The 22,892-nt window shown below is 51.3% G+C and overlaps 1 protein-coding gene across 1 annotated transcript in view; it reads left to right on the top strand.

Moving 5' to 3' along the window:
• The window catches only part of CCNB3 (cyclin B3), a 92,452-nt gene that overhangs the window by 29,714 nt on the left and 39,846 nt on the right, over positions 1–22,892 (top strand). The window contains exons 7-8 of the mRNA XM_030210455.1: positions 17,743–17,835; positions 19,289–19,426. Coding sequence (XP_030066315.1) covers positions 17,743–17,835; positions 19,289–19,426 — 231 coding nt within the window. The remainder of the gene's footprint in view (positions 1–17,742; positions 17,836–19,288; positions 19,427–22,892) is intronic.

Here is a 22,892-nt window from a genome sequence, read left to right as displayed (position 1 = left end):
TAGGGAATCCAATGGGGAAATCAGAACCTTCAGTCTCTGCATGCAATGGGGTAATGTCTGGACTGGATGAACCCTGTTGAGCGAATCTGGATCTGGTTGGCAGCCCTACTTCTCCCCCCCCCCCCCCCCCCCTCAAAAAAAATAGTTCCCCGCTGAGGGTATTGACTGCTTATGCCTCAGCCCCCCTCCCCTACTTATGATAGGCCCTTGATAGCCACTTGGAATCAAGACTCATGTTTAAGAACATAAGCATTGCCATACTGGGATAGACTGAACGTCCATCCAGCCCAGTACCCTGTTTCCAACAGTGGCCAATTCAGGTCACAAGTACCTGGCAAGATTCAACAACAACAACAAAACAGATTTTATGAAGCTTATGCTTTCAAATGACAAAAAAAAATGCTTGTCTAGCCCAGTGTCGGACAGCCAAGGCTATATTGCTGAAGCAGAGCTGACCAGGTTAACTTCGGAGAGAGGGTCTTCTGGCCATAACAGGCTTTTTCCTCTTAGCTGTGGAGGCGGTTGGTAGTATTGTCGAGCGGCTGGGCCATGAAGTTCATTGCTGCACATACTGAGTGTGGGGAAGCCTGTTCTGTTTGTGGTATCCACCGCTCAGGGTCCTCTGGAGGTTGGTGCTGTGGGAAGAAGGTCCAAGGAAACAGGAAGGCAGGTGACCTGCAAGATCCAAGATGGTGCAAACAAACAGCAGGTCAAATGAATGTCCATCACCAATTTTATTCACCTCAACATATAATAAAAAAAAATGGAAAAGTCCAACGTGGCCATGTTTCACCCTCATAAGGGCTGCAGCGGGGAGAAAAGAACTGTTAATAAATGTACAAAAAAAAATATTAGTTCCATATCATCATGCTGATCAATCCATAGACTGGTGGGTTGTGTCCATCTACCAGCAGGTGGAGATAGAGAGCAATCCTTTTGCCTCCCTATATGTGGTCATGTGCTGCCGGAAACTCCTCAGTATGTTCTCTATCTCAGCAGGTGGTGGTCACACACAGCTGCAGCTCTGGCTAGGTCTCCAAGCCTAATTTTTAGGTTTTGTTGAGTACCTGGGGTTGAGGGCTCTTCTTGAGCAAGTGCAAACCTGGTGGCGCCAGGTCCCTCCTTTTCTCCCCCCTCCCGCTGGCTCCGTTAAAAAAAAAACCAAAAACATTTTGGGCGTCCTTAAGGGCGTTGATTTCGACGTTTATTTAAATGTTTATTGCAGCTACTCACTGGGACACCAGGTCGTTACAGCTCGGAGCGAGAAGCAGGTAATTTTTACCTTTTTTATAGCGGGCAGGGGGTTCCCCGATCGATCTCCACGTGGCCTATGGCGTCGGAGAGCGAGGGCGCGAAGAATCGCTCCCCGGACCGCGTGTGCGCTTCTAGCGGGGATGCGGGGGTCTTAAAGTCTGATTCGCCCTTCTTGGGTGTCAGTTTGGAGGCCGGTCAGTGTCCCGGGTCTTCCTCCGGTGCGGCGGTTTTTCCCGCCATAAACGCCCATCCCCCGCTGCTCGCCTCCGCCATCTTGGCCGGCCACTCTGCTCGGACGGCTTCTTCTTGGGCCGCCCTTGAGCTGTGAGACGTTAATGCCATGGCCGCCCTTGATTTGGGCGACGGCAAAAAAGCGGCTAAAGTTAAGCGCCGTTCTTCCCGTGCGGCTCCTTCGCAGAGTGTCGCGCCGGACGCCATCTTGGATGCGCAGCATGTTTCTCCCCCGCTCTTGCGAGCGCCGGTTGAGGGTGCGTCTAGGGCTGTGGCCCAGGCTGCTGAAGTGCACAGTCTGGGGGGTTTCTCCCCCGAGTTTATTTTGCTGCTGCATCAGGCCTTCCTTATGCAAAACGCTGCCCCTTCTCCCTTGTCCGATAAAGGGGTTGAGGCCCCCGGAAGTAAACGCCCTCGGGTGGATTCCCAGGCCTTAGAGGACTCTGTTTCCTCTGATGTAGATGAGGGCAGCGTATCTGAGTTCTCCCAACGGTCCTTTGGGGATTCCTTGGAGGAGACGGATTCCCCGCTCGGATGGAGCGGATGACCCCTCTGCAGCGCGGATCTTTCGCTCAGAGGATTTGCCCAACCTGTTAGTGCAGGCCATGAGCATTTTGAAGATTTCCTCTCCAGAGGACGTCTCTCCCTCAGCCCCTGTTGGCTCCGCCATTATGCTGGGGACGAAGCGCCCGCCTAGAACCTTCCACGTGCATGATGCCATGCACACCTTAATTTCGGCTCAATGGGATGTCCCGGAAGCGAGCCTTAAAGTGGCTAGGGCTATGTCCCGCCTCTATCCTTTGCCTGAAAGTGAACGGGAGGCCTTTCTTTGGCCTACCGTGGATTCTTTAATCACTGCGGTGACTAAGAAAACGGCGTTGCCGGTGGAAGGTGGCACGGCCCTACAGGACGCCCAAGACAGAAGATTGGAGGCGGCCTTAAGGTCGTCCTTCGAGGCGGCTGCCTTAAGTTTGCAGGCCTCAGTTTGCGGCTCCTACGTGGCCAGGGCGTGCCTGACGATTGTGCAGCGGGCTTCCCCCTCGGATCCTTCCTTGAGGGCTGATTGGCCGGCCCTGGAATCGGGCTTGGCTTATTTGGCAGACTTACTGTATGATGTTTTGAGAGCCTCGGCTAAAGGTATGGCTCAGACAGTCTCTGCGCGGTGGTGGCTTTGGCTGAAACATTGGTCTGCGGACCACGCCTCTAAGTCCCGCCTGGCTAAGTTGCCTTTTAAAGGCAAGCTGCTCTTTGGGGTCGAGCTGGACAAAATTGTGACCGATCTCGGCACGTCTAAGGGCAAGAGGTTACCAGAGGTCAGGGCTCGGGCCAGTGCTCGCCCCGGTATCTCCAGAGGACGGTTTCAGGAAGCCCGTCGGTACCGCCCGGGCAAGTCGGGCTCCTCTGCCCCCTCTTCCTTCAAGAGGAACTTCTCCCCCAAGCAGCATTCCTTTCGCAGAGACTGCCGTCCCGGAGGTGCGCCCTCCGGTCCTCCCCCAGGGTCTCGTACCCAATGACGGGGTCCTGGTCCATGGCCAAGTGCAGATTGGAGGACGCCTGTCCTCGTTTCTGGGCGAGTGGACCAGGGTAACTTCAGATGCTTGAGTGCTGGAAGTCATCAGAGACGGCTACAAGCTAGAGTTCTGCCGACCCTTAAGAGACGGGTTTGTATTCTCTCCCTGCAAGTCTCCGGTCAAAGCTGTGGCAGTGCAGCAGACCTTGGACAATCTGATCCGCCTGGGTGCGGTCGTTCCGGTGCCAGAAAATCAGCTTGGCAAGGGACGTTACTCCATTTACTTTGTGGTACCAAAGAAAGGAGGTTCTGTACGGCCTATCCTCGACCTCAAAGGGGTCAATCGGGCCTTGAAAGTTCGGCACTTTCGCATGGAGACTCTCCGCTCTGTTATAGCGGCAGTGAAGGCAGGGGAGTTCCTGGCATCCTTGGACATCAAGGAAGCGTACTTGCATATTCCCATCTGGCCTCCTCATCAACGCTTTCTGCGTTTTGCAGTTCTGGGCCGACACTTCCAGTTCAGAGCCCTCCCGTTCGGGTTGGCTACTACTCCGCGGACCTTCTCCAAAGTAATGGTGGTCATCGCGGCCTTCCTGCAAAAGGAAGGAGTACAAGTCCATCCTTATCTGGACGACTGGTTGATCCGAGCCCCCTCTTATGCAGAGTGCGGCAAAGCTGTGGACCGGGTGATTGCTCTTTTGAGCTCCCTGGGGTGGATCATCAATTGGGAGAAAAGCCAGCTGCGCCCGACTCAGTCCCTGGAGTATCTGGGAGTTCGATTCGACACCCAAGTGGGCAGAGTGTTCCTGCCGGACAATCGGATTGTCAAACTTCAGGCTCAGGTGGACCAGTTCCTAGTAGCCTCTCCGCTTCGGGCTTGGGACTGTATGCGGTTGTTGGGCTCTATGACGGCCACGATGGAAGTAGTGCCCTGGGCCAGGGCTCATATGAGACCACTACAACACTCTCTGCTGCAGCGCTGGACTCCGGTGTCGGAGGATTATGCTGTGCGCCTTCCCTTGGACCCAGCAGTGCGCAAGGCGCTGAGCTGGTGGCTGAAGACAGACAAGTTGTCTGCAGGGATGCCTCTTGTGACCCCGGAGTGGATTGTCGTCACGACGGACGCCTCTTTGACGGGCTGGGGAGCCCACTGCATGGGAAGGACAGCGCAGGGGCTCTGGTCTCCTGCAGAGGCAAAGTGGTCTATCAACCTCCTGGAACTCAGAGCCATTCGGTTGGCGCTTTTGGAGTTCCTCCCGGTCCTGGCGTTGAAGCCAGTACGGGTCCTGTCGGACAATGCCACGGCTGTGGCCTATGTCAACCGCCAGGGAGGTACCAAGAGCGCCCCTCTAGCCAAGGAAGCCATGAATCTATGCCAGTAGGCGGAAGCGAACCTGGAACAGCTGTCAGCGGCCCACATTGCCGGAGTCATGAATGTCAAGGCGGACTTTCTCAGTCGCCATACCTTGGATCCCGGAGAGTGGCAGTTATCGGCTCAGGCGTTCTTGGACATCACGAAGCGCTGGGGCCAGCCGAGCCTAGATCTGATGGCGTCATCGGCCAATTGCCAAGTGCCGTGCTTTTTCAGCAGAGGACGGGACCCTCGATCTCTGGGAGTAGATGCTCTTCTCCAACAGTGGCCGACACAGGAGCTTCTCTATGTGTTCCCGCCCTGGCCCATGTTGGGCAGGGTACTAGACCGGGTGGCAAAGCATCCGGGCCGAATAATCCTGGTGGGTCCGGACTGGCCCAGACGTCCCTGGTATGCGGACTTGATCAGGCTCTCAGTGGACGACCCTCTGCGGCTGCCAGTGGAGCAGGGCCTGTTGCATCAGGGTCCCGTGGTGATGGAGGATCCCTCCCCCTTTGGTCTTACGGCCTGGCTATTGAGTGGCAGCGTCTGAGGAAGAAGGGCTTCTTAGACAAGGTCATCGCCACTATGCTGAGAGCGAGGAAGCGCTCTACTTCTACTGCTTAAGCCAGGGTTTGGCGTACCTTTGCAGCGTGGTGTGAAGCAGGCTCTCTTTCTCCATTCACTGCTCCAATTTCTTCAGTGTTGGCGTTCCTGCAAGAAGGTCTGGAGAAAGGCCTGTCGCTCAGTTCCCTTAAAGTCCAGGTAGCGGCTCTGGCTTGCTTCAGGGGCCGCCTGAAGGGTGCTTCCCTGGCTTCGCAGCCAGATGTGGTGCGTTTTCTCAAGGGAGTTAATCACCTGCGCCCTCCTCTGCGTTCAGTGGTGCCTGCGTGGAATCTCAACCTGGTACTAAGAGCCTTGCAGAAGCCGCCTTTTGAACCCTTGTCGAGGGCATCTCTGAAAGACCTGACGTTGAAAGCAGTCTTTTTGGTGGCTATCACTTCAGCCAGAAGAGTTTCCGAGATCCAGGCACTCATGTCGAGAGCCTTTTCTGCAGTTCACTGAGGCAGGAGTGTCTATTCGCACAGTGCCTTCCTTCCTGCCCAAGATTGTTTCTCGCTTCCATGTGAATCAGCAGCTCTGTCTCCCTTCCTTTCGTAGGGAGGACTACCCAGAGGAATACTCTGCTCTCAAATTTCTGGATGTGAGACGGGTCATCATCAGATACTTGGAGGTGACCAATGATTTCCGGAAGTCGGATCATCTGTTTGTCCTGTTTGCAGGTCCTCGTAAGGGTCTGCAGGCTGCTAAGCCTACAGTGGCAAGATGGGTCAAGGAAGCCATTGCAGCGGCTTATGTGGCCGCGGGGAAGGTGCCGCCTATCCAGCTGAAGGCTCACTCCACTAGAGCTCAGGCGGCCTCTATGGCAGAGGCCGGGTCCGTCTCCTTGGAAGAAATATGCAAGGCGGCAACTTGGGCATCGGCCCATACCTTCTCCAGGCATTACCGCTTGACTGTGGCTGCATGGGCGGAGGCCCGGTTTGGAGCTTCAGTGTTGCGGTCAGGGATTTCAATGTCCCGCCCTGGGTGACTACTGCTTCGGTACATCCCACCAGTCTATGGATTGATCAGCATGATGATATGGAAGGTAAAATTATGTATCATACCTGATAATTTTCTTTCCATTAATCATAGCTGATCAATCCATAGCTCCTCCCAGATATCTGTACTGTTTATATTCTGGTTGCATTTCAGGTTCAACTTTAGTCTTCAGTTCCTGTTCAGGAGGACTTCGTGTTCAAGTTTTTTCAATTGGATTCTTCAAGAGTTGAGACGAGTTTGTGTTACAGTGAGCTGCTGCATTCCTCTGCCCTCCGTTTTACGGGGCTGGATTGAGACATAAATTCTGCCGGCGCTCCCTCCCGCTTCGTGCGGCTGTAGGGCAGCTTTGTACCCCTCCCGCTTCGGCGGTGTTAGGGTCAGTCAGCTCCTGTTGCGGTTGCAGGATAAGCCAGATCCTCCCGCATCGGCGGGGTGGTGTCCCTCCCCCGCTCCGCGGGGATGAGCTGGACGGATTCCCTTCCCCCACTTGTGGGGGGATGAGCTGGGTTAATTCCCCTCCCCCGTTTCGGCGGTGGTGAGCTGGGCAGAGTGTCCCTTTGTGGGTGTAATTCTCTAAGTGCTGAGTCCTGCGGATGGAGCTTGGATATCGACATACTGAGGAGTTTCCGGCAGCACATGACCACATATAGGGAGGCAAAAGGATTGCTCTCTATCTCCACCTGCTGGTAGATGGACACAACCCACCAGTCTATGGATTGATCAGCTATGATTAATGGAAAGAAAATTATCAGGTATGATACATAATTTTACCTTCCTCAGCAATCCTCCAGACTGTTCAAGACGCTTGGGTTATGCACTCCTACCAGCAGAGGGAGACCGAGAACACTAAAACTTCTTGTACAAGTAGTATAAGATTGTGATATAATTGTATGAACTTAATAAATAAGACATAAATATTGTGTAGATATAAAATATGGATTAAAAAAAACTAAATTGTCAAAAGAACTTGGGCATGTGTGCTTTTATTTCACTTCCAAATGTTCTTTTGACATATTTAGAGGTTCATTTTTTTAAAGCACATAGACTAAGTCTGTGCTTTGAAAATGAGCACCTTCATAAAAAAAATTATTTTAATAGATCTACACAATTTACACTGTTTACTAAGCAGTACGATAATGCTGACACAGCCCATTCACTTTGTAAACTGGGGAGAATTTCTCTTTATTATGTTCATACAATTTTTTTAATGTTGCAATCAATATGTAATGGTTCAGTCTTTGAAGAGTATTTTATGAAGTTTTATTAGTTGACATGAGATTCCTGAGGTGTCAAGCTGTTGAGACCTCCTAGATACCTGGTGGTAATCTTCTTGATCTCATCCTGGTGCTTTTGGTACTAGTAGATGCACCCTACGAGCCTCTTTTGTGCCATGAAAAATGTTACCTTGAAGACTTGATTTTAGTAGCAGTTGGTTCATAGAAGAGAGTACTGGCGCTAGAGACCTTGTCTAGTCTCATGAAAAGGTAGTAATTCAAGTTCCTTCTTCCCCAAGATAGTGTCCGCATTTTTATGTTAACTAATCCATCTTTCCGTGCCTCACTGAGGCATGGGGGTTGTAAGGTCTCCACCACTGGGAGACTCTTGGAAAAGTCTCCTGCACCGGGAGACTCTTGAGTCCCTCGGCCCTTTAGCTGAGCTGTGTGCTGTAATCCACTACTAAAGAGCACACGGCAATCCACAAGGTCAGATCATTATACTTTATTGTAATCCCTTTGTGTCAACTGCTCCTCCAAAGGTAGTTCCCACCACAGCATTTCTAAAGAAGCCTAGCAGTTCAACAGCATAGTATTCAAAAACAAACAAACCCCAAAAGGTTCCAAAATTTCAGCAGTTCATATAAAACAGTTATGCAAAGCAATTCTTCAAACAAAGTAGCTCAAAAAGGGCTCAGACTCCCAGCAGTTCATGTATAGCAGGTATGCAAAGTAATTCTCCAAACACGGTAGCTCCAGAAAGGGTTCAAACCCTCCCCAATAGTTCATGTCAGCAGTTACGCAAAACAATTCCCCAAACACAGCAGTTCAGAAAGGGTTCAAACCCTCCCCAGCAGTTCATGTCAGCAGTTATGCCCCCAAACCACCACTCCTCCTCTCTCCCTTTCAAAAGAAATCAACCTAGGGAGAGTGGCAAGGGTCCCTCCCCAACCAGTCCAGCATTATACCCTGACCACCACCCGCATGACCCTTCCATGGTAAACCTGTTCTCTCAGCTCCCCTGGTGGGATAGCCACCTTTTCCCTTGCTCTCCTCCCAAGCAGCCCTCTCCTGTTTCTCACCTCCTTTCCTTCCAGTTTAGTCAGAGCAGCAATCTCCATCGGCCTTTCTTGCTCTAGTTCCTCCCCACACCCATTGCTCAGCTGCTCTCCATTTGCTTGATTGGGCAGGTTCGGAACTCCTTCCCTCATCCTGGCTCTCTGGGATAGGTTTTTACAACTCCCTTCTCTGGGACCTACTCAGGGTCTGCTGGGAATTGTAGTCTTTTCCTTTTCTCCAATCCCCCAGGGGAAAAGACTCCTTCCTTTCTCTACCCAATCCCCCTCCGTCTCGAGCCTCCTCATTCCTCCATGTGCCTTCATTCTCCCTCTCACCCTCATATTCCTCACAGGGTAAATGTGGACAGTATTCATTTATTCTCCGAGGACAAGCAGGCTGCTTGTTCTCACGACTGGGGTGACGTCCGCGGCAGCCCCCACCAACTGGAAGAAGCTTCGCAGGCGGTCCGCACGCGGGGCACGCCCACCGCGCATGCGCGGCCGTCTTCCCGCTCGTGCGTGACCGTTCCCGCCAGTCTTTTCTTTTCCGCGCCTGAGGAGAGTCGTGCCGTCGCCGCTCTCCCTTCGCAGCCCCGGAAAGACCGTCGCGTTTACGCGATTTTGTTTAACTTTTCTTTCTCGGTTACCGCGTGCTCCAGTTTTTTCTTTTCTTCAAAAAAAAAAAAAGAGCATGCGCTCCCTTTTCCCTCGTTTCTAGCGAGGGCGTCGCGTTGCGGCCTTGTGGCCGCGCGATCGATTTATTTTTTCGAGGTGTGATTTCCGCCACCATCGATGACTTTAACTTCGCCGACGCGATTTTTCCGTCGATGTCCTCGAAGGTCCCGAGTGGATTTAAGAAGTGTGGTTGGTGCGGCTGGCCGATCTCGCAGACCGACACCCACGCTTGGTGCCTCCAGTGCCTCGGGCCGGAGCACAATATCAAGTCGTTTTCTCTGTGTCTCGGTCTCCGGAAACGGACTCAGGTTGCGAGGCAAGTTCTGCGGGACCACCTTTTTGGAACTTGCGCTGGCCCCTCGACTTCGACGGCATCGGTATCGATGCCCGGTCCTTCGGTACCGGTATCGATGCCCGAAAAATCGGCACCGATGGCATCGACCCCAGGAGAACAGGTCCCGTCGGCCCGCCGGTCCTCCGGTGAGGGTAGAGGTGAGAGACCGCGTGGGCAGTCGGCCCCGGTCACTCCTTCAGCCCGTGGCCCTCGGGACCAAACCCTGTCTGACCCGGTTCCTCGGGACCGAGGGGGATCGACCTCCTCCTCCTCCATACCACCCGGCACCGGTGACGGGCACCGTAAGAAGGCAAAGAAGCACCGTCACCGGTCGCCCTCGACGCATCTGGCTCTCGGTACCGGAGAGGAGTCGACGCCGAAGCGTCCGCGTCGAGAGGAGAGGTCCCCCTCGGTGGTGGAGGTACCGCCACGTCAGGGTCCCAGCACTTCGGTGCAGTCTCCTGGACCCGAGCAGCTTCCGGCACCGATGCCTCTACCGGCCCCCACGTCTTTCCCGACAGCGGGCCTGGACGAGTGCCTCCGAGCCATCCTTCCGGGGATCCTGGAAGGGCTGATGCGCCAGGCTGTGCAAGCACCCCCGGCGCCGATGACTCTGGCGCCGACGAGCTCTAGCCCGGTGCCGAGGTCGTTGACGCCGCTTGCGGCGCCGGTCTCGACCGCCACGCAGGTGGAGTCCCCGTCGACGTCGATGGAGGGAGCTTCGTCCCCGCCGGCGCGGGAGTCCACCGCTCGACGACATCGAGGCCTCGGCGCCTCAACGTCGAGCCGGGCCCGGTTCAGGACTCAGCTACATGAGCTTATGTCCGATACCGAGGAAGAGGCCTCGTGGGGGGAAGAGGAGGACCCCAGATATTTCTCCTCAGAGGAGTCTGCGGGTCTTCCCTCGGACCCCACGCCTTCACCTGAGAGGAAGCTCTCGCCTCCTGAGAGTCTCTCTTTTGCCTCCTTTGTGCGGGATATGTCTATTTGCATTCCCTTTCCCGTGGTCTCTGTGGATGAGCCGAGGGCTGAGATGCTCGAGGTCCTCGACTATCCATCACCACCTAGAGAGTCCACCACAGTGCCGCTGCACAATGTCCTCAAGGAGACACTGCTTCGGAACTGGATGCGACCATTATCTAATCCCACCATCCCCAAGAAAGCAGAGTCCCAGTACAGGATCCACTCGGACCCAGAGTTAATGCGGCCACAATTGCCCCACGACTCGGCGGTCGTGGATTCTGCTCTCAAGAGGGCACGGAGTTCGAGGGATACCGCCTCGGCGCCCCCGGGGCGGGAGTCTCGCACTCTGGACTCGTTTGGGAGGAAGGCCTACCAATCCTCCATGCTCGTGACCCGCATCCAGTCATACCAGCTCTATACGAGCATCCACATGCGGAACAATGTGAAGCAGCTGGCGGACCTGGTCGATAAGCTCCCGCCGGAGCAGTCCAGGCCTTATCAGGAGGTGGTCAGGCAGCTGAAGGCGTGCAGAAAGTTCCTGTCCAGGGGTATCTTATGACACCTGTGACGTGGCATCTCGTGCTGCGGCCCAAGGTATAGTGATGCGCAGGCTCTCATGGCTGCGTGCCTCTGACCTGGACAACCGCACCCAGCAGAGATTGGCCGATGTCCCTTGCCGGGGGGATAACATTTTTGGTGAGAAGGTCGAGCAGCTGGTGGACCAACTGCATCAGCGGGAAACCGCCCTCGACAAGCTCTCCCACCGGGCGCCTTCAGCATCCGCCTCAGCAGGTGGACGTTTTTCCCGGGCCCGGCAGGCTGCACCCTATTCCTTTGCAAGGCGTAGGTACACCCAGCCGGCCCGAAGGCCTCGTCAGGCACAGGGACAGCCCCAGCGCGCTCGTTCTCGTCAACAGCGTGCGCCTAAGCAGCCCCCTGCGCCTCCACAGCAAAAGCCGGGGACGGGCTTTTGACTGGATCCACGGGAACATAGCCGCCCTCAAAGTGTCCGTACCGGACGATCTGCCGGTCGGAGGGAGGTTAAAATTTTTTCACCAAAGGTGGCCTCTTATAACCTCCGACCAGTGGGTTTTCCAAATAGTGCGGTGCGGATACGCCCTGAATTTGGCCTCCCTGCCACCAAATTGTCCTCCGGGAGCTCAATCCTTCAGCTCCCATCACAAGCAGGTACTTGCAGAGGAACTCTCCGCCCTTCTCAGCGCCAATGCAGTCGAGCCCGTACCACCCGGGCAGGAAGGGCAGGGATTCTATTCCAGGTACTTCCTTGTGGAAAAGAAAACAGGGGGGATGCGTCCCATCCTAGACCTGAGAGGCCTGAACAAATTCCTGGTCAAAGAAAAGTTCAGGATGCTTTCCTTGGGCACCCTTCTGCCAATGATTCAGAAAAACGATTGGCTATGTTCCCTGGATTTAAAGGATGCTTACACTCACATCCCGATACTGCCAGCTCACAGACAGTATCTCAGATTCCGCCTGGGCGCACGGCACTTTCAGTATTGTGTGCTGCCCTTTGGGCTCGCCTCTGCCCCACGAGTGTTTACAAAGTGCCTCGTGGTGGTGGCGGCGTATCTACGCAAGCTGGGAGTGCACGTGTTCCCATATCTCGACGATTGGCTGGTCAAGAACACCTCTGAGGCAGGAGCCCTCCGGTCCATGCAGTGCACTACTCAACTCCTGGAGCTGCTGGGGTTTGTGATAAATTACCCAAAGTCCCATCTCCAGCCAACCCAGTCTCTGGAATTCATAGGAGCTCTGCTGAATACCCAGATGGCTCAGGCCTTCCTTCCCGAAGCGAGGGCCAACAACCTCTTGTCCCTGGCTTCGCAGACCAGAGCGTCTCAGCAGGTCACAGCTCGGCAGATGTTGAGACTTCTGGGTCATATGGCCTCCACAGTCCATGTGACTCCCATGGCTCGTCTTCACATGAGATCTGCTCAATGGACCCTAGCTTCCCAGTGGGTTCAAGCCACCGGGAATCTAGAAGATGTCATCCGCCTCTCCACCAGTTGCCGCACTTCACTGCTCTGGTGGACCATCCGGACCAATTTGACCCTGGGACGTCCATTCCAAATTCCGCAGCCCACGAAAGTGCTGACGACGGATGCATCTTGCCTGGGGTGGGGAGCTCATGTCGATGGGCTTCACACCCAGGGTCTGTGGTCCCTCCAGGAAAAGGATCTGCAGATCAACCTCCTGGAGCTCCGAGCGATCTGGAACGCACTGAAGGCTTTCAGAGACCGGCTGTCCTACCAAATTATTCAAATTCGGACAGACAATCAGGTTGCAATGTATTACACCAACAAGCAGGGGGGCACCGGATCTCGCCCCTTGTGTCAGGAAGCCGTCGGCATGTGGCGGTGGGCTTGCCAGTCCGGCATGCTCCTCCAAGCCACATACCTGGCAGGTGTAAACAACAGTCTGGCCGACAGACTGAGCAGAGTCATGCAACCGCATGAGTGGTCGCTTCATTCCAGAGTGGTACGCAAGATCTTCCGAGAGTGGGGCACCCCCTCGGTGGACCTTTTCGCCGCTCAGACCAACCACAAGCTGCCTCTGTTCTGTTCCAGACTACAGGCACACGGCAGACTGGCGTCGGATGCCTTTCTCCTCCATTGGGGGACCGGCCTCCTGTATGCTTATCCTCCCATACCTTTGGTGGGGAAGACCTTACTGAAGCTCAAGCAAGACCACGGCACCATGATTCTGATAGCGCCCTTTTGGCCCCGTCAGATCTGGTTCCCTCTTCTTCTGGAGTTGTCCTCAGAAGAACCGTGGAGATTGGAGTGTTTTCCGACTCTCATCTCGCAGAACGACGGAGCGTTGCTGCACCCCAACCTTCAGTCCCTGGCTCTCACGGCCTGGATGTTGAGGGCGTAGACTTCACTGCGTTGGGTCTGTCTGAGGGTGTCTCCCGTGTCTTGCTTGCCTCTAGGAAGGATTCCACTAAAAAGAGTTACTTTTTCAAGTGGAGGAGGTTTGTCGTTTGGTGTGAGAGCAAGGCCCTAGAACCTCGTTCTTGCCCTGCACAGAACCTGCTTGAATACCTTCTGCACTTATCAGAGTCTGGCCTCAAGACCAACTCAATAAGGAATCACCTTAGTGCGATTAGTGCTTACCATTATCGTGTGGAAGGTAAAGCCATCTCTGGAGAGCCTTTAGTCGTTCGATTCATGAGAGGCTTGCTTTTGTCAAAGCCCCCTATCAAGCCTCCTACAGTGTCATGGGATCTCAACGTCATCCTCACCCAGCTGATGAAACCTCCTTTTGAGCCACTGAATACCTGCCATCTGAAGTACTTGACCTGGAAGGTCGTTTTCTTGGTGGCAGTTACTTCAGCTCTTAGGGTCAGTGAGCTTCAAGCCCTGGTAGCTCATGCTCCTTATACCAAATTTCATCACAACAGAGTAGTGCTCCGCACCCACCCAAAGTTCCTGCCGAAGGTGGTGTCGGAGTTCCATCTTAACCAGTCAATTGTCTTGCCAACATTCTTTCCCAGGCCGCATACCCGCCCTGCTGAACGTCAGTTGCACACATTGGACTGCAAGAGAGCATTGGCCTTCTACTTGGAGCGGACACAGCCCCACAGACAGTCCGCCCAATTGTTTGTTTCTTTCGACCCTAACAGGCTAGGGGTCGCTGTCGGGAAACGCACCATCTCCAATTGGCTAGCAGATTTCATTTCCTCCACTTACGACCAGGCTGGGCTGGCTCTTGAGGGTCATGTCACGGCTCATAGTGTTAGAGCCATGGCAGCGTCGGTGGCCCACCTGAAGTCAGCCACTATTGAAGAGATTTGCAAGGCTGCGACGTGGTCATCTGTCCACACATTCACATCACATTACTGCCTCCAGCAGGATACCCGACGCGACAGTCGGTTCGGGCAGTCGGTGCTGCAGAATCTGTTTGGGGTGTAAATCCAACTCCACCCTCCAGGACCCGAATTTATTCTGGTCAGGCTGCACTCTCAGTTAGTTGTTCTTCGTAGGTCAATTTCTGTTATACCCTCGCCGTTGCGAGGTTCAATTGACCTGGGTTCTTGTTTTGAGTGAGCCTGAGAGCTAGGGATACCCCAGTCGTGAGAACAAGCAGCCTGCTTGTCCTTGGAGAAAGTGAATGATACATACCTGTAGCAGGTGTTCTCCGAGGACAGCAGGCTGATTGTTCTCACCTACCCTCCCTCCTCCCCTTTGGAGTTGCGTTTTCATGTTGTTTCTTGCTTGTCATTCAACTGGCGGGAACGGTCACGCACGAGCGGGAAGACAGCCGCGCATGCGCGGTGGGCGTGCCCCGCGTGCGGACCGCCCGCAAAGCTTCTTCCGGTTGGTGGGGGCTGCCGCGGACATCACCCCAGTCGTGAGAACAATCAGCCTGCTGTCCTCGGAGAACACCTGCTACAGGTATGTATCATTCACTGACTTGAAGAGAGTATTGCATTATTCTCTGAAAAGGATGGAAATTTCATTGATCAGAGACTGGAGGCAGCCTCTAAAGCAGGGGTTCTCAACCCAGTCCTCGACACACCAAGCCAGTCAAGTTTTCAAGATATCCATAATGATTAAATCTTAATAATAATCTTATGCATATTTATTTATTATTTGCATACAATGGAGGCAGTGCATGTAAATTTATTTCATGTATATTCATTGTGGATATCTTGAAAACCAGACTGGTTTGGTGTGTCCCGAGGACTGGGTTGAGAACCCCTGCTCTAAAGTGCCAAAATGGCCGCGTTTCCCGCCAAAACCGGCCCTGCCGTTGCCGGCCCGGAGTGTGTGGTTAAATCGCCGCCCAATACCTCTGCCGAGTCAGGGGAAAGCACGGGGGCAAGAGCGCTGACAACGTAGGCTCCCCACAAAATTTACATTGTCCACCTTTCACTTCAACGCCATGCTTCGCGCAAAACCGACACCTCGCCGGCTTAGACATAATGGCTGTGAACGCAATAAAAATAAACAGTTGCTTTGTGCTCTGACAGACTAAAAGGCAAGAACGCTCTTGAAGACGTTTTATCTCCAAGCGTCTTGAACGGTCTGGAGGATCTAGAGGAAAGAAAATTAGCAGATAAGGCCTAATTTCACCATACGTTACCAAGGACCATTTAATCCCTCTGGTGTTGAGGGCCTGTTCTGTGTGTGTGTGTGTGGGGGGGGGGGGGGGGGGTTGGGAGGGGGCAAGCATAATCCTGGACAGAGCATAGCCTGATTGCACCACAAGAGAGATACAGAACAGCCACTTGGTTGTCATTACATTCCTTTGTAAATTACCACAGGTTGGATGCAGGCTGTAGGGCTAAGATTTCAATATCTGGCCTGTCTAGTTCTTGCCCTTGAAGATCACTGTTGTGGTTATTCCCAAGCATCTAGACTGATCTGGTGGGATGATATAGAAGAAAAAAAGATCTACCTGCTAACTTTCTTTCCTTGGGTCCCTTGATGATCAAGAGATGCCATGAGGAAGATAGGCTTCCTACTGAGCTTACAATCTATAATCCCAGGTCTGTTTGTGAAGCATGGGCAGAAAAGATGACTTTCATGCAGTGGCGTTCCTAGGGGGGCTGGCACCCGGGGCAGATCACTGATGCGGCCCCCCCCCCCCCCCCCGCCGGGGGCCCGCCGCCGGGGGGGGGGGGGGGGGGGGGGGTGCCGCGCGCGCCTGTCCTCCATTGTTCCATGCTGCCTCTCTGCCCTGGAACAGGAAGTAACCTGGAGTCCACAGTCGATTTCTCACTTATTTTCTGCTGTTGCTGTGTCCCATGGGATCTCAGCATTCTCTACTTCAGTGGGCTTCTACTGATGCTCCTTTCTTGGGTACCATGTAAGCAGTGGCGTTCCTAGGGGGGGGGGCCGTGGGTGCGGTCCGCCCCGGGTGCACGCCACCGGGGGGGGGGGGGGGGAGGGTGCCGCGCATGTCCTCCGTTGTTCCATGTTTTTTCTCTGCCCCGGAACAGGTTACTTCCTGTTCCGGGGCAGAGAAGAAGCATGGAACAACGGAGGACAGGCGCGCGCGGCACCCCCCGGTGGCGTGCACCCGGGGCGGACCGCACCCACCGCCCCCCCCCCCCCCCCCCCCCGCTTTCATGGTACCCAAGAAAGGAGCATCAGTAGAAGCCCACTGAAGTGGAGAATGCTGAGATCCCATGGGACACAGCAACAGCAGAAAATAAGTGAGAAATCGACTGTGGACTCCAGAAACAAGAGGGGCAACCTTGGTACTTTAAAGAAGAATTATTGATAAAAAAAAAGACTCGACACTGGAAATTTTGTCATTGAATTGTCATCAAGAGACTCCTGAGGCAGGCCATAGGCCGAAACACGGTGCCGAGCAGAGTTTTTTTTTTTTTTTTTTTTTAATCAATAAATCTAAGTACTTATTATGTCCCTCTCATTTCTGGAGTCCACGGTCGGTCGATTTCCCACTTATTTTCTGCTGCTGCTCAAGAAAGAGGGTCACATTCAAGCCTTCTCGATCTCAACAGCATTATCAATTGTCTTTCAGTTCCACATTTCAGAATGGAAAGCCTGTGCTCCCTTATAACTGCAGTCAGGTAGAGAGGTTTTTTTTTAGTTTGCTTGACCTCAAAGAAGCCTGCCTCCTCATCCCAATCAGAGTGGGTCACCTATTGGTTTCTAAATTATATAGTGCTGGGCAGACCTTCCCCTTTGGACTCGCCACAATTCCAAGAACCTTCTCCAAGGTGGTGGTAGTTATTACAGCCTTTTTGTGTAGCAGATGAGTGCTGACACCCATAACTGGAGGACTGGCTTATGCGGGCTAAGTCTTCAAGGGCAGGTTTACCATGGCCAGAGCGATTCAGACTGGGTGCTGAATATGCACAGATCTTGTTCCTTCTCTGTTCGTTTTCATTGGGTGCCATATTCAATACCAGAAAGAGCTTGGTCAGGCTGATCCAAGAAAGGATTGACAAACTCTATGGGCAGGTGGTCTAGTGAAATTCCACCTCCCCCAGACCCCTCCACATACCCTTTGTCAGAGGCAGGAAGAATACCTACTCCCTGCTGCCTCTTTGCCCACCATCAAAATGGAGGCACCCAGCCCCTGCCTGGTACAGGCCAGAGATTTTTGGGGGTAAGGAACCGTGGTGTGACTTTCCTGTCAGGTCCTGAGCCAATCGGCGCTGGGCATTGACAGGAAAGTCCTTAAGGGAGGGGTTTTCTGTGTGTTGTTTCTCTGTGCATTGCATGGAATCGCTAATGAGCTCATTTTAATACTAGTGAGTTCATTAGCATAGGACTTTGTCACTTCTTCCGTGCATGGTAAAGCTATGTCCGAAAGCCTCTGTATATTACCAGCAAAATAACATTTGCTTTGAGCATGGGGCCCTTTGTAAGTAACATTTTATAGAAATGCCTTACAAAACTAAAACTAAAAACATACACATACTTTAGAAGTTGTGTATCCCTTTTCCAAATTTCTGGAAAAATATCCTTCAGACATGAGGTTAACAAGAAAACTGAATGTGGATGCAACAGCTCTCCCTCTCTCTGACTTTTTTTTTTTTTTAATTGCAGGAGAAATTTTTGATTCCAAACTATATGGAAAAGCAGACGGACATCAGTAAAGCAATGCGTGCTGTCCTCGTGGACTGGATGGTAGAAGTGCAGGTGAGGCTGTTGTTCTGTCTTTTGAGAGCTGATATTCACCTAGACTGTAATCTTGTGCCTTGGAGAAGGCAAGAGCAGCAAAGCAGTTCCTTCACACAAGCCTGAAAAACCAGAAACATGTCTTTGTTCTCTTGGGCTTCAGTGGTCTGTGTCATGATTGTTGTGGTTGTCCAGGTCTTTGCTGCACCTGAGTAAGTGGAACCAGCGTTTCAGCCATCGTGCTGTGAGGTTTGCAGTTTTTTTTTTTTTAATATAGTAGGTTCTCAAGCCCGATTAATTGGGGTTTGAGGTGGGTGTTTTCCTCGGGAAGGCAGGAGATTTCGGTGGGGAATTGAGGCGGGAAAAACCTTACAGCATACCCTGAAGAAAGCCACAGCCCGGCGTCAGAAACATGGCAAGATCCGGACAACTGCAACAATCAGAAACCTGTTGAATCACTGTTAATGATGACACCTATAAAGGAGGCAAACCTTGCAAGAGGAGGAACTAGAAAGAGAGAGCAGGGTTTGTAGCAAAGAAGAAAATTGCCTGAGGGCTCAGACCCTGTAGCAAAGATGTACAGATTAAGAAGTGAATTCATTTGAAACGACATTTCTCATGTTTTCTACCGGAAACAAGAAGATAACCCCAAATTGAGGGTGTTTTTGTCAGTGTGCCCTCTTTTGGAACAAAGAGCAAACTAATTCCTGTGAATGACATAGGGAAATGGAACAAAAAGAGTGCAAAGATGTGTGCATTGTGCCAACTCAGCACAATAAAAAGAAGATAGTGTTTGGGCTATGTAAGAAGGTGAAAGAAAGCTTGAGGGAAGAGGGTAGCTGGAGAGTGCAAGTTAAAGAAGTAATTTACGAAAGAGAGTGTAAACGCTCTGAAATGTATATTCTCATACCCAATCAGCAAACAGCCTGACACCTTCACACCAACCCATATAACCCCCCTTCCCCTTAAAAAAAAAAAGTAATCCTACTCATCTGCCACACATATATACACAATCCACCACTCAGATATACAGTTAATATACACTCCTGCCCCACATAGTCCTTGTCCGTCCCTCTTCACACACAAAGATAAACGATAACTTTTTTCCTTTAATGGCATAATTTTAAAACCATTGTTTACTCAGGCTCCCTTTGTCTAATATTACATTTAGTTTAAAGATCAGAAACCATTCAGTGTGACATGAAATAATAAGGGAAATCAAGAGGGGGAGTCTGGACAAGACTCATCTTCAGCATTCAGGTGTGAATTTTTGCTGTTACTTTCCTTTATACAGTACTAGTGTAAGTGCCTATTCATAAGTGCACATTTAGAAAATTACCTCCACTGTCTATAAACGTTCTGAGGAAGGTACTCAATACAGAAACTCCTTGCTTTTGACTAGTCATGAGAGAGGCTTGTATGGATGACCATTGGTGTTTCCTGGACTTCTCACGTTGGTTTGTTTTCCTTTTAGGAGAATTTTGAGCTGAACCATGAAACGTTGTACCTGGCAGTCAAGTTGGTGGATCATTACCTCGTATTGTCCTCGTGTATGAGGGAGAAGCTGCAGCTAATTGGCTCCACAGCCATCCTCATAGCTTCAAAATTTGAGGTGATTTTTCTTCCTTCCCAGCCCTTAACGAAACTGGCGAATACCTCTTGAAAGACCTGGCTGTACTGTTGACTTATGCTGTGTGGTGACATTGGTTAATATGAGAGAATGCATGACACTTTTTTCTGAACATGGCTGCCCAGGGATTGATTTTAGGAAACCCTTGGTTGCTGCTTAAACGTTATAAGTTAACAATAGTATTCTTTGATGTTGGGGTGGTAGGGGAACTGGGTGATGTTTATCCAATTGCTATGAGAAGTAGCACACCATTCTTTTTGGAGCAGCAGTGCTTAAGTTAGTTGATTGAAGACTACCTGATTTCTTATGTTTTCCTCTCTACTTGAGTCTGTTCTTTTTTTTAATTTGTAAAAGGTCTTTATTGAGAATGAAAAATTCCCTGTACATAAGGAACTATTACTCGTAAAACATCATACATAGCATACTATTTGCCATCTTAACCCCCAGTGGTATGCTTTACAATAAAACAACATGAACAAAAATGCCAATTACTACAACAGCACGTAATAAGATCTCATGTTTTAAGATTTTATAAAATGAATTAAGACAAACCCCACCTCCATTCAAACACTACCCAATTAACCCCCTCCCCCCCCACTTGGCCCAACCACCCTCTCTCCCTCTTAATATTGACAGTGTTTCAAGAAGGGCTCCCAGATTGCTTTCCATTTATCCTCAGTGTGACTTTGCACAGCCCTAAGTCTCTCCATTTCACAGATACACCATAGCTTATTTAACCAACTCAGCAAAGGTGGAGTGACAGATGATTTCCAACACGCAGCAAGCACTACTCTCACTGCCACCATTGCTTGTCGGCCTAACAATGCTTGGGATTTAGTAAGACCTGGTGATTTTTTTGTAAAAAGAAAATATTCCGGAGACCACTTAACAGGTCGTTGAAACCACTTCTGCAGTCTATGTTGGATGGCTTTCCAATATGCCCGAATTTTATAACACGTCCACCAGATATGGCCCATCGTATCCCTCTGTCCACAGCCATGCCAATACAATGGGGATGTTCCAGGAAACATATGGGTCAACTGAACTGGAGTCAAGTACCACCGGTACAGCACTTTGACTACATTCTCCTGGTATGGAACAGAAATTGAAATCTTAGACCAATTGTTTTAAAAAAAGGACCAGTCACCATCCTCAATAATCCCCAGTTCCTGTTGCCAACGCACTCTATGCATATGATTAGGTTCCAACTTACCATATAGAAATGAATATAAACAAGTAATTAGCCCTCTAGTAGATTTAGAATCCTTACAGAGATCTTAAAGAAACGTATCCTCCCTCAATATGGAGGCCTGGATTTCCCGAGAACTAAGAAAATGCCTCAGTTGACCATAAGCAAACAATTCCGTCGGTAAGATGGCATAACTCCAATTCAAAGGAAAGCATATTACCCTCGTCATATAGTTGACCCCAGGTTACCAGACCCAAAGACTTCCAGCGCTGAAAAGGTCCCGAAGAAACACCCGGAGGAAAAAGAGGATTATTCGCAATTGGCGATAGTTTTGAGGACACTGCATCCGGCCTAGCGAACAATCCATCCCAATAAAAGAAGGTTGAGAGTATCGAAAGGCACAAATCCATACTTAATCCCCTAAATTTACGGGGGATCCACATCAAAGCTCTGAGTGGACAAGAACCTACCTCATCTTGCTCCAGTTTGACCCACAACTTGTGGGGATGATCCTGATACCACTCAAATGCCGCCCGTGCCTGGGCTGCCTTGTAATACCACAGGACGGTAGGGACCCCCCGCCCCCCCCCCCCCTTCTTTCGAGCCTGATAGAGTAATGACCTAGGCAATCGAGGGCGCTTATTGGCCCAAACAAAACGAACCAGTTTATCCTGCACCCCTACTAGGAAACTCCTAGAGACCTTCATTGGAAGAACCTGGAACAAATACATCAAGCGTGGTAACACATTCATCGTCAAGGCTGCGATTCTACCCAGCCAGGACAAATCTGTAGTATCCCACCTCTCTAAATCCCTATATATGGCCTTTAAAGGGGGCGGATAATTAGCCGAAAACAGCTCTGATAGGTGAGGAGTAATAGTAACCCCCCCCCCCCCCCCCCCCCCCCCAGGTAAGTTATACCCCCCTTTACCCATTTGAAGGAAAAGGACTGCTGAAGAGATTCCAAAACCTGTCCCGATAGCCCAACAGCTAGACCCTCCAACTTACTAACATTCAACTTGAAGCCTGAGACTGCTGAGTACAGTGATAAGCCTTTCATCAGATTTGGCAATGAATTCAAAAGTTTAGTTCAAGAGAGAAGCACATCATCCGCAAACAGTGCCAGCTTATATTCGTCTGACCGGATATATATGGCAAGAGGCTCCATAACCAATGCAAAAAGCAATAGCGATAGCGGACATCCTTGTCTAGTCCCACGAGACAAGAGAAAACATCGGGGAGGAGGAGTGGCCTAGTGGTTAGGGTGGTGGACTTTGGAACTGAGGAACTGAGTTTGATTCCCAGCACAGGCAGCTCCTTGTGACTCTGGGCAAGTCGCTTAACCCTCCATTGCCTGCCGCATTGAGCCTGCCATGAGTGGGAAAGCGCGGGGTACAAATGTAACAAAAATAAAAATAATTAACCCGAACACAGGCCCTAGGTGACGTATACAATGTCTGAATCGAGTCTCTTCTCGGTGGAGATCCAAGATGGCGGAAAGAACCTGATGCTGATCTCCACGGTCCTTGATCAGCCTTGAGTGGCTTGGTTTGTTTCCTCGTTATGCCGAAACGCAGAGGGAAATCGGCAGCCGCTGCTCCCCCAGGCCGACCTATTACTCTGCCTTCGGGTACATTAGATACCTTTCTGCGGAGATCCGGAGTTCAACAGAGGTCAGAGAATGGCACTCTTGCGACTCCTGGAATGGTGGAAGTTCCGAGACGCCGCTAGTGCATGACATCTCTCTAAGCCCCGACCTGCGTGCTCGTCCCCCGCAGCCCCTGGGCGTTCTTTCTCCGGCACCGGCGTCGTCGTCTCTGCAACCAGGAAGTGTTTTAGCAGTGGAGCCAAAGGGGAACATAATAAACTCGCCGGAGAATAAAAGTGTTGAAGGGAATTTTAGCCCTTCTCTAGCCCAGGAGTCTACATCTTTGTCTGCGAGAGTTCCTCTGAGTTTAACAGGAATGCAATCTGTAAGTACTTCTGCTGAAGAGCAACAGACTTTGAACACTCTTGCGTTTCTAGAAGTTAAACCTACAGAAGTGACCCTGGAAAATTTATGGCTTTTGATAGTTAACTTAGGAAAAGTTCTATGTCCTCAAGTTCAAGTATTAGAATCCCGAGTAAAGATACTAGAAGAAACTGTTGTAACCGCTGAAAATGAAAGGAAAGATATATCAAAAAATATAAAAAACCAACTGGAACACATAGAAAAAATACAAGAGATACAAACAACTTTAACTAAAGACTGTATTAATA

The sequence above is a fragment of the Microcaecilia unicolor genome, chromosome 7 (genome assembly GCF_901765095.1).
Source record: "Microcaecilia unicolor chromosome 7, aMicUni1.1, whole genome shotgun sequence".
NCBI lineage: Eukaryota > Metazoa > Chordata > Amphibia > Gymnophiona > Siphonopidae > Microcaecilia > Microcaecilia unicolor.
This window is presented reverse-complemented; position numbering and strand designations above follow the sequence as displayed.